At 35.8% G+C, this 13,092-nt stretch overlaps 4 protein-coding genes across 5 annotated transcripts; 2 read left to right on the forward strand and 2 right to left on the reverse strand.

Annotated features, from left to right (window-relative positions):
* Nucleotides 1–663: 663 nt before the first annotated feature.
* On the forward strand, nt 664–3,182 carry LOC107607985 (cell division protein FtsZ homolog 1, chloroplastic). Its single transcript, XM_016309878.3, has 6 exons — nt 664–1,013; nt 1,207–1,306; nt 1,491–1,720; nt 1,933–2,100; nt 2,191–2,424; nt 2,790–3,182. Exons 1-6 carry the CDS (start codon nt 768–770, stop codon nt 3,057–3,059), a joined length of 1,248 nt encoding a protein of 415 aa, XP_016165364.1. The 5' UTR covers nt 664–767; the 3' UTR covers nt 3,060–3,182.
* A 244-nt stretch (nt 3,183–3,426) lies between these two features.
* LOC107607989 (syntaxin-52) lies at nt 3,427–5,959 on the reverse strand. Of its 2 annotated transcripts, none has more exons than XM_088493956.1 (6): nt 5,772–5,959; nt 5,046–5,267; nt 4,102–4,304; nt 3,916–4,016; nt 3,777–3,821; nt 3,427–3,652 (listed from the first exon to the last, which is right to left on the reverse strand). In XM_088493956.1, the coding sequence occupies exons 2-6, from the start codon at nt 5,261–5,263 to the stop codon at nt 3,521–3,523; spliced, it is 699 nt and encodes a 232-aa protein (XP_088350082.1). In that variant the 5' UTR covers nt 5,264–5,267; nt 5,772–5,959; the 3' UTR covers nt 3,427–3,520. The 2 variants fall into 2 exon arrangements, with proteins under 2 accessions (XP_088350082.1, XP_016165370.1); XM_016309884.3 differs by lacking the exon at nt 5,772–5,959 and adding an exon at nt 5,699–5,763.
* A 268-nt stretch (nt 5,960–6,227) lies between these two features.
* LOC107607988 (serine/threonine-protein phosphatase PP-X isozyme 2) lies at nt 6,228–9,908 on the forward strand. Its single transcript, XM_016309881.3, has 8 exons — nt 6,228–6,623; nt 7,263–7,415; nt 7,788–7,850; nt 7,998–8,083; nt 8,631–8,706; nt 8,793–9,061; nt 9,145–9,223; nt 9,480–9,908. Exons 1-8 carry the CDS (start codon nt 6,483–6,485, stop codon nt 9,528–9,530), a joined length of 918 nt encoding a protein of 305 aa, XP_016165367.2. The 5' UTR covers nt 6,228–6,482; the 3' UTR covers nt 9,531–9,908.
* Nucleotides 9,909–11,183: 1,275 nt separating this feature from the next.
* On the reverse strand, nt 11,184–12,739 carry LOC107607987 (oxygen-evolving enhancer protein 1, chloroplastic). Its single transcript, XM_088493958.1, has 2 exons — nt 12,331–12,739; nt 11,184–12,109 (listed from the first exon to the last, which is right to left on the reverse strand). The coding sequence occupies exons 1-2, from the start codon at nt 12,571–12,573 to the stop codon at nt 11,351–11,353; spliced, it is 1,002 nt and encodes a 333-aa protein (XP_088350084.1). The 5' UTR covers nt 12,574–12,739; the 3' UTR covers nt 11,184–11,350.
* Nucleotides 12,740–13,092: the final 353 nt, after the last annotated feature.

Raw genomic sequence — 13,092 nt, forward strand, 5'->3', positions numbered from 1 at the left:
CCAACTATTAGGTAATGTTTGGTAGAAAGATAGAGACAGAAAGATAGAGATTAAAAAATAGACATTAAAATAAATTTTAATATTTTATTTGGCACAAAGTGAGAAACAGAAATTAAAAAAAGAATTGTTTTAATTTAATTTGTACAAAGGATAAAATTAAAATTATTTAATTGAAATAAAAGTATTTTAAATATAAAATGTTATTAAAATTTCAGTCTCTATCTCTAAAAATTTTAGTCTCCTGTATTCTCACTTTTTGGAGGTACTGAAATACTGAAATTTTGGAGATAGAGATAGAAATTTTAATACAAGTATTTAAACCAACAAACATGATACTAGTCTCAGTCTCCTAGTTTCTGTCTCAATATCTCAAAACAAACGCTACTTTAAAGAGATAATTGTACACTTCTAATTTTAGAATTATTACAAATAGATAAGGTGGTATGTGTAATTGTTTTAAGAATTTAATTTTAGCATTTTTTTAATATAATTTATTTTATACATATATTTAATTTATATAATATTATGTTAGTAAAAATAATTATATTTTATATTAATAATATAAATTTTAAAAAATAATTATGTAAGTCATTTTATACTGTTAATTAATTAAAATTAAATTTTATTTTTAATTTATAATGTTATGGAGGGGATATCAGAAATGTTTGGATTTATTTTCATTTGACAGAGAAAACCCTAAACAGTAAAAACTGAACTAACCAAAACCTCGTTGGGATTTGAGAATTGGGGAAGGAGAAGAAACAACAATGGCAATGCTTCGTGTGACAAGCCCTAACGAGCTTCTCTACCGCAATGCACACTCTTCTTCACCGCGCCTTCCTCTTCAACCTAGAACAACAACCATACTAACACACCCAAAACGCTTCACTCGTCGTCGTTTCGGGTCTGTGAGGTGCTCCTATGCTTTTGTGGATAACGCAAAGATTAAAGTTGTTGGAATCGGCGGTGGCGGCAACAATGCTGTTAATCGCATGATCGGTAGTGGTTTACATGTGCGCTTTCCTCTCTTCAATTCAATTCAATTCAATTCGCTTATGGATTGCTCTTAAGCTTGTAGTTCAATTGTGTATCATGCTAGCTGTGTAAATGTGTTATTTTGCTACGTTTTAGGGTTGTGATTTAGCTAGTGGCATTGTTCATTAAGCTAGTGTTGAATTGTGCTACTTTTTTTTAATATACAATCAGGGTGTGGACTTCTATGCAATAAACACTGATGCTCAAGCATTGTTACATTCTTCTGCTGAGAACCCTATTCAAATTGGTGAACTTCTGACTCGTGGATTAGGTCAGGCACTTTCATCCTTGTATGCATATATTGTGGCTGTGGTGTGTATTTGTGATTTATTTGTGTAGCTGTAGCTGTACCTTCTCTCCAATTTCGTTGTTAGTTTTCAGTTGAGGAAATTCAGGGGAATGTGTGTGTGTGGCATTGTGTTCAAATTGGTGAAATCCACTTGCAAGAGATGCAGGTACTGGTGGGAATCCGCTCTTGGGGGAGCAAGCTGCAGAAGAATCGAAAGAAGCTATTGCTAGTGCTCTTAAGGGATCGGATTTGGTGTTCATAACGGCCGGGATGGGTGGGGGCACGGGTTCTGGTGCTGCCCCGGTTGTGGCCCAAATATCCAAAGAGGCTGGTTACTTGACTGTAGGTGTCGTTACCTATCCCTTCAGTTTCGAAGGACGCAAAAGATCCTTGCAGGCAGGTGCCGCTTCTTTCCTTACTAGAGAGAGAGCATGATTACTGCACTATATAAAAGCTACTAATAGTTTCACCTAAACCAAATCGGTCTTTTCTTTTCATTGAATACACACATGCAGTTTATTTTATTGTTACATAGTTTGTTATGTGAATTCCAGAATGTTATGTGAAATCTAAAATGATCATCTAGTTTTGATTCGGTTTTTCTTCAGGCACTTGAAGCCATTGAAAGGCTGCAGAAAAATGTTGATACGCTTATTGTTATTCCAAATGATCGTTTGCTTGACATTGCTGATGAGCAGACAGCTCTTCAGGATGCTTTCCATCTTGCTGATGATGTTTTACGTCAAGGGGTACAGGGAATATCAGACATCATTACAGTGAGTTTATTTGCAAATTGCAAACTGCGATTCTTCTTTTCTTTCCTTTTTGCCATGGGAGATCCTGTTAACTGTTGTGCCTTCTAGTAGATACCTGGACTTGTGAATGTGGATTTTGCTGATGTGAAGGCAGTAATGAAGGACTCTGGAACTGCAATGCTTGGAGTCGGTGTTTCCTCTGGTAAAAACCGAGCAGAAGAAGCAGCAGAACAGGCTACTTTGGCTCCTTTAATCGGTTCATCTATTCAGTCAGCTACTGGAGTGGTATATAATATTACAGGAGGAAGGGACATAACCCTGCAGGAAGTGAATAGGGTGTCTCAGGTATTTCAGGATCTTATCACTTTTGCTTAATGAACACACTTTTTTTTTTTAATACAATTTGATCTTGTGAACTAGTTGCAAGCATAATCTTCGAAGAGTAAATTTGAAACAAATTAAACTTAAGGAGTAATTTTGAACAATTTCAAGAGTGTTGGGGACAACAAGCATATTTCATCCGATACTTTTTTATCCTCCAATATACCCTTGAATCTTGTGGATTAGTTGTTTTGAGGTCGTCTTGAGTGCTAAGATTTTATTGTCTTGATACTTCCATTTCATTCTTTTGACAGCATTGAAACATTAGTTAATCCTCCCCCTTTTTTATTTGCTTATCTACGTTGTCAAAAAACTTCTAATTTTTATAGGTGGTGACAAGTTTGGCTGATCCTTCTGCAAATATTATTTTTGGAGCTGTTGTTGATGATCGCTACACCGGGGAGATTCATGTGACTATCATCGCAACTGGCTTCTCGCAGTCCTTTCAGAAGAAGCTACTGACAGATCCAAGGGCTGCAAAGCTGCTTGACAAAGTGGTTGAGGGCCAAGAAAGCAAGACAAGGTCTTCTCCCCTCAAGTCTTCAAATTCACCTTCAACAGTTGAATCTAGAGCATCTCCAAGAAAGCTCTTCTTTTAGATGCTTGAGTTTGTTTTACTATTTTCAAATTTTGTAAGTGTTAAATATATTGTAGTCATTCATCTGTGTAATCACTCCGAACCTTGATTGATTTATATTTTGTAGAGCTATCATTCTCCTTAATGGTCACCAGTCTTTACAAGTATATATCTTTTACATGCTTATTTAATTATGAAGCATGGTATATCCTAACTTCTAGCTATGTGTAATTTATATAGCTGCATTTTAATGTGACCACATTAAATTACCATGAAGAAATTCCTCCTTAAATTAAAATAAAGCAATATTGTATAATCCGTAATAACCTCAAAAGCAAACTAACGACGCAGCCACTAATTCCACATCATTGGCAAAGCACCAAGAGAAATAATGAAACTCGAGTATGATATATTTTTCAATGCACACTTGTATACACAACATTTGCCCAAAAGAAACTTTGATGTGTTTGGGTATTTTCACAATTACAAATGAACGAGCAAAATCCAAATGACAAGAAGCAAACCCACAATGCCAACCACTGATAAAAGTAAGCACCAGCAGGAGCAACCACCCTTGGTTCGTTTATTTACAATTGACAATTTCTTCTGCACCCACTGTTTTCACCCAAAAAAAAAAGAGTTGTAAGAGAGCGACAAGAACAATATTAACGGAGTTTCGCTTTGGGTAGACTAAACAAGAGATTTGGTCTAAACTCTAAAGAAAAGTTATGGGTGTTACCCTCATCCGAGAATTTGTAACATCTACATGTTGGTCCAAGTCATCCTGTCCAGCGAAAAAAGAGCAAGGATTCAATTCAGAAGAGACACAAAAATGAACCACAAAAAAGGGGATAAATTCATTCAAGAAGGTAATATACAATAAGTCTAGTGTGTAGATCCAACTCTTCATTGACAGCAAGTGCAATATGTTTGGTGCTTAGTACAGTCTCCTCCAATTTTGCAAGGCCATTGTCTTGTTCTGCTCTAACAGCAATGCATATCAGGAATCCCAAGTATAGACTATAAGCAGTATGTTTTAAAGTAATCAACTAAAATCAAGTGACCTTTCATAATTTGCCGTTGAAATCCAACAAGTTGGTTGTTGTCCAGGCCAGTTGTTCTGCTCATGGCATCTGGCTTTGTTTCTGGCCCAAGCAAAAGGTCTCTATTTTCAAAGTTTGACATGTTCAAAGTGGAAGCCATTTGGTTAACTTTAGATCTCAAATTTGCAATCATATCCTTGCGGCGATTCATCTCCTTCTCAGATCTATGTCATTGACATGAAAAGAACTTCACAAAACAATAATACAATTTTACAGCCGAAGAGACGATGCTGATTCTTCCACAATGATAGAACTGGTTCAGAATTCACAAAGACCTAGAATGGAATTACAAGATAGAAAGGATACTCAGTTAATCTATTCCGACACTCCTTTCCCTCTACTCTAACCTTTCTCTCTATACTAATGCCTACTACTAACTCCTAACCAGACATGGGCACAATATCATATCATATCACATTCTCTTTTGTGGAACCAAAGGTATCCTCCTAATGAGGCAATCTTATTTGAGCACTAGAGATCCCATAAAGGACACAGCTCTCCCAACACCGTTATCTAGCACTCCAACCAACCAGGTGTCATTGTGTTGGTTAAATTATTTTTTAATCAATAGTTGCGAACCAAAATTCAAACCCACGACACAAGGAACAATAACCATACTCTGCTAGCACCAGGCTATATTGATTCGCAATGTTATCACATTATTAACATATATAATATATATGCCCTTCCTGCTAATATCACGGAACCATAGAGTTCAGTATTACACCTCTCAAGATGAATACAACTTATTGGGATCTAGATAATTCTTCATTAAATCTAGTTCCTGATGCATGGTCTTGTGGTGTGCATACTGCATAGTGCTCCAAGTGCTAGTTGCCCTATTGTGACAGCATATGTTTCCATTTTCAATCAGCATATATAATCATCAAGAAGTAAACACTCACATAGCTTGTTTTGCAGGAAGCTTAGACAAAAGGGATTGCAAGCTATCAAGTCTGGTCCCCAATATTGTAATCTTCCTTCTTATAGCAGATGTGTGACGCTGGGTTTCAGGCCCGGACGACGGAACCGAGTTCCGCCCGGACATCATGGCTGTAATATCATCACCAAGTTTCACCGCTTCATTGTATTCCTTCACCCATGAGTCTAAAGCAGATGCCATTAGCCTGAAACAACATAACAATAAACCCAACTTACATAATCACCAAACAAACATGGGGAATTAACAAACATCAATGATCAACAAAACTTAATAATAACAATAACGACAGATTAGAGAAGAATTTCACAAAGAATCCATTCAGCTCATGATCAAAGAAGTAAATCATACTGTTAATGCACAATTTTCACCAATCAAGGGATATCAATAAAATCAACCACTAAGAACCCATTCAGCTCATGATCAAAGAAGTAATCATACTGTTACTACCCAAAATTTTAACCAACCAAGGTGTATCAATAAAATCAACCACCACAGAAAATGCCAAAAGTTAACTTAAAAAAAAAAAAACCCAGAATTCGCATACAGCAATAAAGCTTATACACAAAATATAACAATTCTCAGAAGATGAACATAGAAAGGAAAGAATCAGATTACAGTCGAGAAGGCGAATTGCGATGGCAATGGGAAATAATTGAAAGTTCGAAACCGGAGCAGAAATTAAATGTACCTTTTTTAGGGGAAATTAGCAATTAGGTCCAAAAAGGATGAAAATTGGGATGATGGATACGACGTCGTTTTAGGAACGAATGGTGATGGATGAAAGGTAACGTACGGAGCCTCCTGGCTCAACGTCGTTTACCGAAGGAGCCTCCAATGGCTTCCCAATAATTATTCCAGTAATATTTGAAATAGTTTGCAAAAGTTTTTACTCCATACTTATATAAGTATTAAAACTTTTAAAATTTTAGATTTTGAATAAATTTTTTATATTTAACATTTTAAAAAATATGTATAATTTGATAAAAGTTTTTTTTTTGTGATTTTAGTTAAATTTACAGTTTTATTAAATGAAACTAGCAATATAAATCATTTTTACCCTTTTTTTTTCCTTTGAAACAAATTCATTTTTAGTTTTTTACCTTATGAATGCATATATAAAAGGAAGCTTGACAATAGATGCAGAACTTCATTTATTTTAGTTTTAACCCCTATTAACATAAGGTAAGGTCGGTAAGCAATAGCATAAAGGGAAATAGATGAAATTACAAAAATCAAGTGACTGATTTGCAAAAAAGGGAGAAAAGACAAAAGAGTTTGAAGTGGAAGAAGAAGCACAAACACTTCCATAGTGAGTGATAGAGATTGAGTTCTCCTCCTTCCTCGACCAGAAGGAAGAAGAAGAAGATTCTAGAGAGAGAGAGAGAGAGAGAGAGAATCGATGTCAGACCTAGACAGGCAAATAGAGCAGCTGAAGAAATGCGAACCTCTCAAAGAGTCTGAAGTGAAGGCTCTCTGCCTCAAAGCCATGGAAATCCTCGTCGAAGAGAGCAACGTTCAACGCGTCGACGCCCCCGTCACCGTCAGTTCTCAACCCTAAACCTCCCTCTCTCCCTCTCTTGCATAAAAATTTGTTATTGTTCACTCAACTCATTTCTCCTTTTCTTCAATTTCTAGATTCAACGTTCCATTTGGATTTTTCTATTTTGCTAATTTCGGCTGAAACTGAACAAAACGTGCCTGAAATCTTTTCCATTTCAGTTTTTTGGGGGATAGAAGAAAAATATTTCAAGTTGGGAGCTTTATCTAGGGCTTAGTATTTATTGGGAATTCGATAGACTTTGTGCTTTTTTTTCCCCCTTTTCTGAGTGAAATTTGTTGAATTGCATGAGTAGGTTGAGGTAGGAGCTAGGGGACTGAGATAATTCGTATCAGATTTACAAAGTACTACATTGTATTGTGCATTTTCTAATCTCAAAGTAATTTTCAAAGGTTTTTTAGGAATTAGGTAAGTATGAAGTGCATGGCATACAGTGTTCTCTACTTGATAATAATGGAACTGCGGTTTATGTTCTTGTTGCTTGTTTTTATAGCAAAGCAGATGTATTCAGTATGTTGGTAACAAGATTTGGATTTTGGTCTACTGCACTAATGACTCTTTAAGACTCTGCTTGTTATTTTTTTCCATGTAAACGTCTGATAAGCTGTTTTGGTTGCGTAGATATGCGGTGACATCCATGGTCAGTTTTATGACATGAAGGAGCTTTTCAAAGTAGGAGGTGATTGCCCCAAAACAAACTACCTGTTCCTTGGGGATTTTGTCGATAGAGGATTTTACTCAGTTGAAACATTTCTGCTTCTGCTGGCTCTTAAGGTGACTATATAATAATCTTACTAATCTTTTTTTTTTTTTTTTCTGGAGAAGTTAGAAGCATGCTGCATATTATTTTGGAGTCTCTTTCAATTGTTTCTGTTTTGTCAAGCTTTCTGTATGCATTGCATTAATGTTGAGTGTCGTAATAACAACTCAAAGATAAAAAATGTTTCAGTCAGTTTGCCATATGGATCTCAGAAAGGTGGCCTTTTTTTTCAGTAAGGGATTCCTAGCTTGTTTGTGGGTTTCTGAAACTCATGGCTATTTTAGGTTTTGTCATGCCAAATCATCTTTTCTCATTCTTTTTGTGTTCTTAATGATGTTCTTTTATTTGTTAATCATTTCTGTGACTAATTAATTACCTACTACCAGGTGAGGTATCCAGATCGGATAACACTCATTAGGGGGAACCATGAGAGCCGTCAGATCACACAGGTTTGTTTGTTATCCGTTTGGTAGAAAGAAAGAGATATTCCAAAAGCATATTAATATTTTTTGGGTTGTTTGTTTGGGGTGTTTTTTGTTTTCTGGAAACTGGAATTTGTGACTTCTGAATACTTATTTATTATCCACCGTTGACAGGTGTATGGATTTTATGATGAATGCCTTCGAAAATATGGTTCAGTCAATGTTTGGAGATATTGTACTGATATATTCGACTACTTAAGGTTTGTTAATATCTGATTCATCACAAGTTTTTATTCTTACAAATGACTTCCTGTGGTCAACAGAAAGCAAAATAGAGATATCCATATAAACATTACTTGATCCAAGTATTCCTTATGGGTTCCTTATCCAGAGATGTTGAAAGCCAAATTACTATAGAATTCCTGAAATGGTCTTTGATTGGACTTCTGCTTTTGTTATTCTTCAGTTAACATTTCAACTATGAAATTCATACTCAAATAATATATTGTGTTAAAAGTTTTAACCTGCTGAGTAAATATATTTCTTTCTATTTTAAGAGCCGAAAAGGGGTTTGGGTGGACTTGAGTTGGTTCAAAACTTAAAGTATGCTTTATTTAGTTTATCTTCAAATGTGTTATAAAAGGGAAAGGGTGTGGTTTTGAGAAAATAAGAAAAAATGTTTAGGTTGATGATTTGAAGAACTTTATGCTGATTAGTATGACATCCTGCCTAATGAAAAATATATGGAGCTAACACAATTTAAATTGCTTTTACTAAGTGCTTTCCTATGTTAACAAAACATTGCAGCTTGTCCGCCCTGATCGAAAACAGGATTTTCAGTGTCCATGGTGGTCTTTCTCCTCCCATTTCAACATTGGATCAGGTTAGAAATGCTTCCCTAATTACTTGTCTCTGAGGTATCAGATTTTACATCAGCAATTGTATATATTATTTCTTACATGTATCCAGATACGGACTATTGATCGGAAGCAAGAAGTACCCCATGATGGTGCCATGTGTGACCTCCTATGGTCTGACCCAGAAGATATCGTGGATGGATGGAGTCTAAGTCCTCGTGGTGCTGGGTTCTTATTTGGTGGTAGTGTTGTTACTTCTTTTAACCACTCCAATAACATTGACTATATATGCCGTGCTCATCAGTTGGTAATGGAAGGATATAAATGGATGTTTAATAACCAGATAGTTACTGTCTGGTCAGCTCCAAATTATTGCTACAGGTATATCATCAATTAAAATCTATTTATTTCCAACGGTTTGAATGTTTTCTGGTCTGAAAACTCATTTTTGTTCTTTGTTCCAGATGTGGTAATGTAGCTGCAATTCTGGAGTTGGATGGAAATCTTAATAAGCAGTTCCGGGTGTTTGATGCTGCTCCACAGGTTTGTAGCCAGATCTAATCATTCTTTATTTATATAAGCTCTAGTATATTGATACCTCGTAAAGCACTATAATTACTTTTGGTACAGTTCTATTAAAAATTAAATTAGTGTTTTCTCATCGTCCTTAACATTATTTGAGCACGAGTGAAAATCCATTTTGATTGAACGACGTTATAATGATATTTAGGTTCTTTTATCCCTTAGTTGTGTTCAATTTCTCAAGTTAGTTTTCATGTTTCTTTTTAATGGAATGTAGGAATCAAGAGGGGCACCTGCCAAGAAGCCAGCACCGGATTACTTCCTATGATGATGTTTTCCTTTTACGAAATGTTCTAAAGTTGCTCAAATTGATGAATGGTAAAGGGAGATGTACATCATGAAGGTTTTTTTTTTTTTCATCAGGGGAGAAACCAGTGGAGGACAATGATAATTTCAGGAGGCAGGAGTGTTAAAGCGTCATGAATTAGTCTGTAATTTTGCAATATATGGTTCTACCTTTGTTCATTCAGAAGCTGTGATGGACAAAGGAATAAACCGACAATGACATTTGGTTTATATCAAAACTTAATTAAGATGGGTTCGGATCGGATTAGGAAACACTTGGAGAGAACTTCTCATATAATTTGTGGAAAAAACCACCGAGTTTTGGTTGTTCCTTTGAGCTATAAAAAAGTGTGTCCTTCAATTTTTGTGGAGTATGTGTGTATATATATTAATGCCAAAAGAATATACACTTTGTTGGTGCTTGAATATTGAATCTAGCATTGTGGGAATTTAAATGTTTACTTGTCAAGTAAAAGAATACTTTTTCAACAGAAAATTGTTAGAGTATACACTATACAAAACCTAACCTTAAATTTATTATGAATCCTATTCCTAGGATGTGAAGTAACTTTAGTTAATACAAGTACAAAATGTAATAAAAGGAATGTGCATTTTATCGAGTCAAAAATCAAAACATGCTGAAAGGTAAAATAACAAGTCTCGTGGCGCTCGAGCTCTCATATTAAATAATGATAATAACCAATGTGCGAATTCCAACTCAATTTTATAATTGGCATACGAAATTAATGATAAATGACATGGCCAAAAAAACTCCAAAACTAACCAATTCTGCTAGTTCTCCAATTCAACCACAGTTCCTGAAACTCAAACTCCAACCACATATTCAACTTCCAATACTTCAACTTGCTCATACTAATCACCACTCCACTTTACACCACAATTGCATTTGTGTCTTGCATTACATGAAGATGCCTACCAACCCAAGAGGTGTACATATGATGACTTCTTTCTATTTTTATCATGTCTTCCCTCCCTACTAAATCATTGACACCAATTTTCAAAGTTAACATTGCCGTTATATTTTGAAACAAATCCTTTCTAGCCAAAACTTTGTTCCTGAAGAAGCGCTACTTTCAGTTTCTCTCCTTCTTGCCTTGTAGCCAATCAACCCTGATTTATCCTCACTATATGCTTCTCATCCAAACTCTCTTCTTCCAATAAAATTGTATCACCATTTCAATGTCACTCAATACCACTCCTCCGCTAAAATTTTGCAGACACTGATCCCCCATAAAGCAAATAATGCTCCATTAGCTAATACATTTCTGCCCCCAAAAAAATGAAGAGAAAACAAAAAGAAAAAGAAAAAAGAGAAAAGAAAAACACCCATTATTACTACATTGAAACTATCATTACCTTCATTGAAACCATTTTACAGTACTGTTGGTTGCTATTTGTTATCACCCCATTCTTGCCTTGAAGTTTTCCTTTGTCCTGTATTCAATGTGTATGTTCTGAAATAATTAGTCCATGCATTTTGCCTTATTCCTTCAAAATCTTTGTTTCCACTTATCTCTTCTATCCAACTATTTTTTACCATTTGTTTATTTTCTATAATTATCATCATCTCCTCTACACTAGCATGTGGTTCTTCCAACCTAAACTTTATCGCGTCTTAGTTTATAAGCATTATATTTGAAGTCAATATAATATACAAACATGATAAACCTCTCATTGTTCAGGATTCCACAAGAGATCGATGCAGCAGCAACAACACCGTTGTGGTAGTTACAAACAAAATCTAAATCATATAAGACACAAATTACACCATATAAAACAAGTCTATGACTCAAGCTGAGCATACCACACTCCTTGGATCTTAACATCCTTTGGAGCTTTGGCACCCAAATCAGTGTCTGATGGCTGAATGCTCTCAAACACACCAATAACCTCTCCGGTCTCTGGCTTGCTCTGCGTCACGCTCAACGTGATCTTCCCTTTGGATGATGATGCACTCTTGTTGTTCTCCTTAGCGAGTTCTTCCTCGTCTCCTCTTCCACCGGCCGGCAATGCTACTGCATTGTCATACCCGGTGGAAGCACCTCTTCCCTTGGGGTCCAAGAAAGAGCTGCCACGGTAAGATGGCACCAAAAACTCTCCGCCAAAGTTGTCTGGTTTCCCTGATGCCACCAACTGCTTGATGGTGAAGAGGAACGGCACGCGCTCTCCTCCCGGGAGCTGAACAGTCACTGCAGCGTAGTCAATGCCGTCCTTCTCCTCAAATTTCACGGTGCCATCAGAGGACACCTCGAAGGGTCCCTCAATCTCGTCGAGGGTGTAGGTAAGACGTGTCATGAGTTTGGTGTTTTGGAATTCCAAAGGAGAATTCTTGGTGACACCCTCTGCCTTGACAGTGAAGGAAGTGGGCTCAAGACAGAATTTCTTGGCATTGTACTTGCCTGGCTTGAAGGCAAATGATTCCACTCCGCCTTCGATTGTTGGGCACTGGTTCGCGGTTCCTGTCCCCTTCACTTCCAAGTATGTCTTACTCTGGATTTCATCATAGGTTAATCTCTTTGGAACACCTTCTGCACTTGCTCCCTTCACAACAAAAAAATTATAATGACTAAGATCATGATGCCAATTCAACAAATTAACCTATTGAGGCGTATCGAATGGAAATATAGAACTGTCACATTAATTCAAGTTCGACGGTATATTATTATATATTTATTCAGATTCACTCCTAGAAAATTACAAAATAAATAAACATGAGTAAAAGTATTGAAGAATAAAAAGATTGAAGCAAAGAAGAGACATACAGAAACAACGAGAGCAGAGGTGGCAAGGGCGAATCCTGCAACTTTGGTGGCCTCAACACATTTGAGAGCCAAGTCCTTGAGATCAGTGTGAAGAGAGCAAGTGAGTTTGGAGGCAGCGGGTTCCAAACCGAAGGCTTTTGAGAGGGAGTGAGTGGGCTTCAGGGAAAGAGTGTTGGGGCGGCCATTGATGCCCAGCTTGGGGGATTGCATGAGTGTAGCCGCCGCTTGAAGTGACGCTGCCATTGTTAGTTGGTTCTATCTCTGTTGAAGGTTGTTTGTGTTTGAGTTTTTAGCGTTTTTGTGTGTTAGTGGAGAATGGAGAAGCCAGTATTATTTGGTGGCTATGGTTGTGAGTAAGATTTTCTATAGGATAAGGTCATCTCCTATTGGTTCCTTCAAGCTAATGTAATACGTAGGATGCTGCTTCTAAATATTATTAAATACCATGGTTTTCAATTTTCACCAACTTATACTATTGCTTATTGATTTAACCACGAGTTACTCGTTAAAGTGATTGACTTTATCTTGCATAAATTAAAAATATAAAATAATTAAAATTTAAAAAATATATTTTTTATTAGTATTTTAAAAATAATTAAACCATTTTAAAATAATATAAAATAAAAATAATAAATATTTTATTATTTTTTATCATAAATATTTTTATTTTATTTTTATATTAAAATAATTATTATTTTTAAATTTTAATAATTTATTAATTACTTTATACCTATTATATACTACAAGTATTTATTAAAAAAA

The sequence above is a fragment of the Arachis ipaensis genome, chromosome B7, assembly GCF_059453495.1.
Source record: "Arachis ipaensis isolate K30076 ecotype BB chromosome B7, ASM5945349v1, whole genome shotgun sequence".
Taxonomy (NCBI): Eukaryota; Viridiplantae; Streptophyta; class Magnoliopsida; order Fabales; family Fabaceae; genus Arachis; species Arachis ipaensis.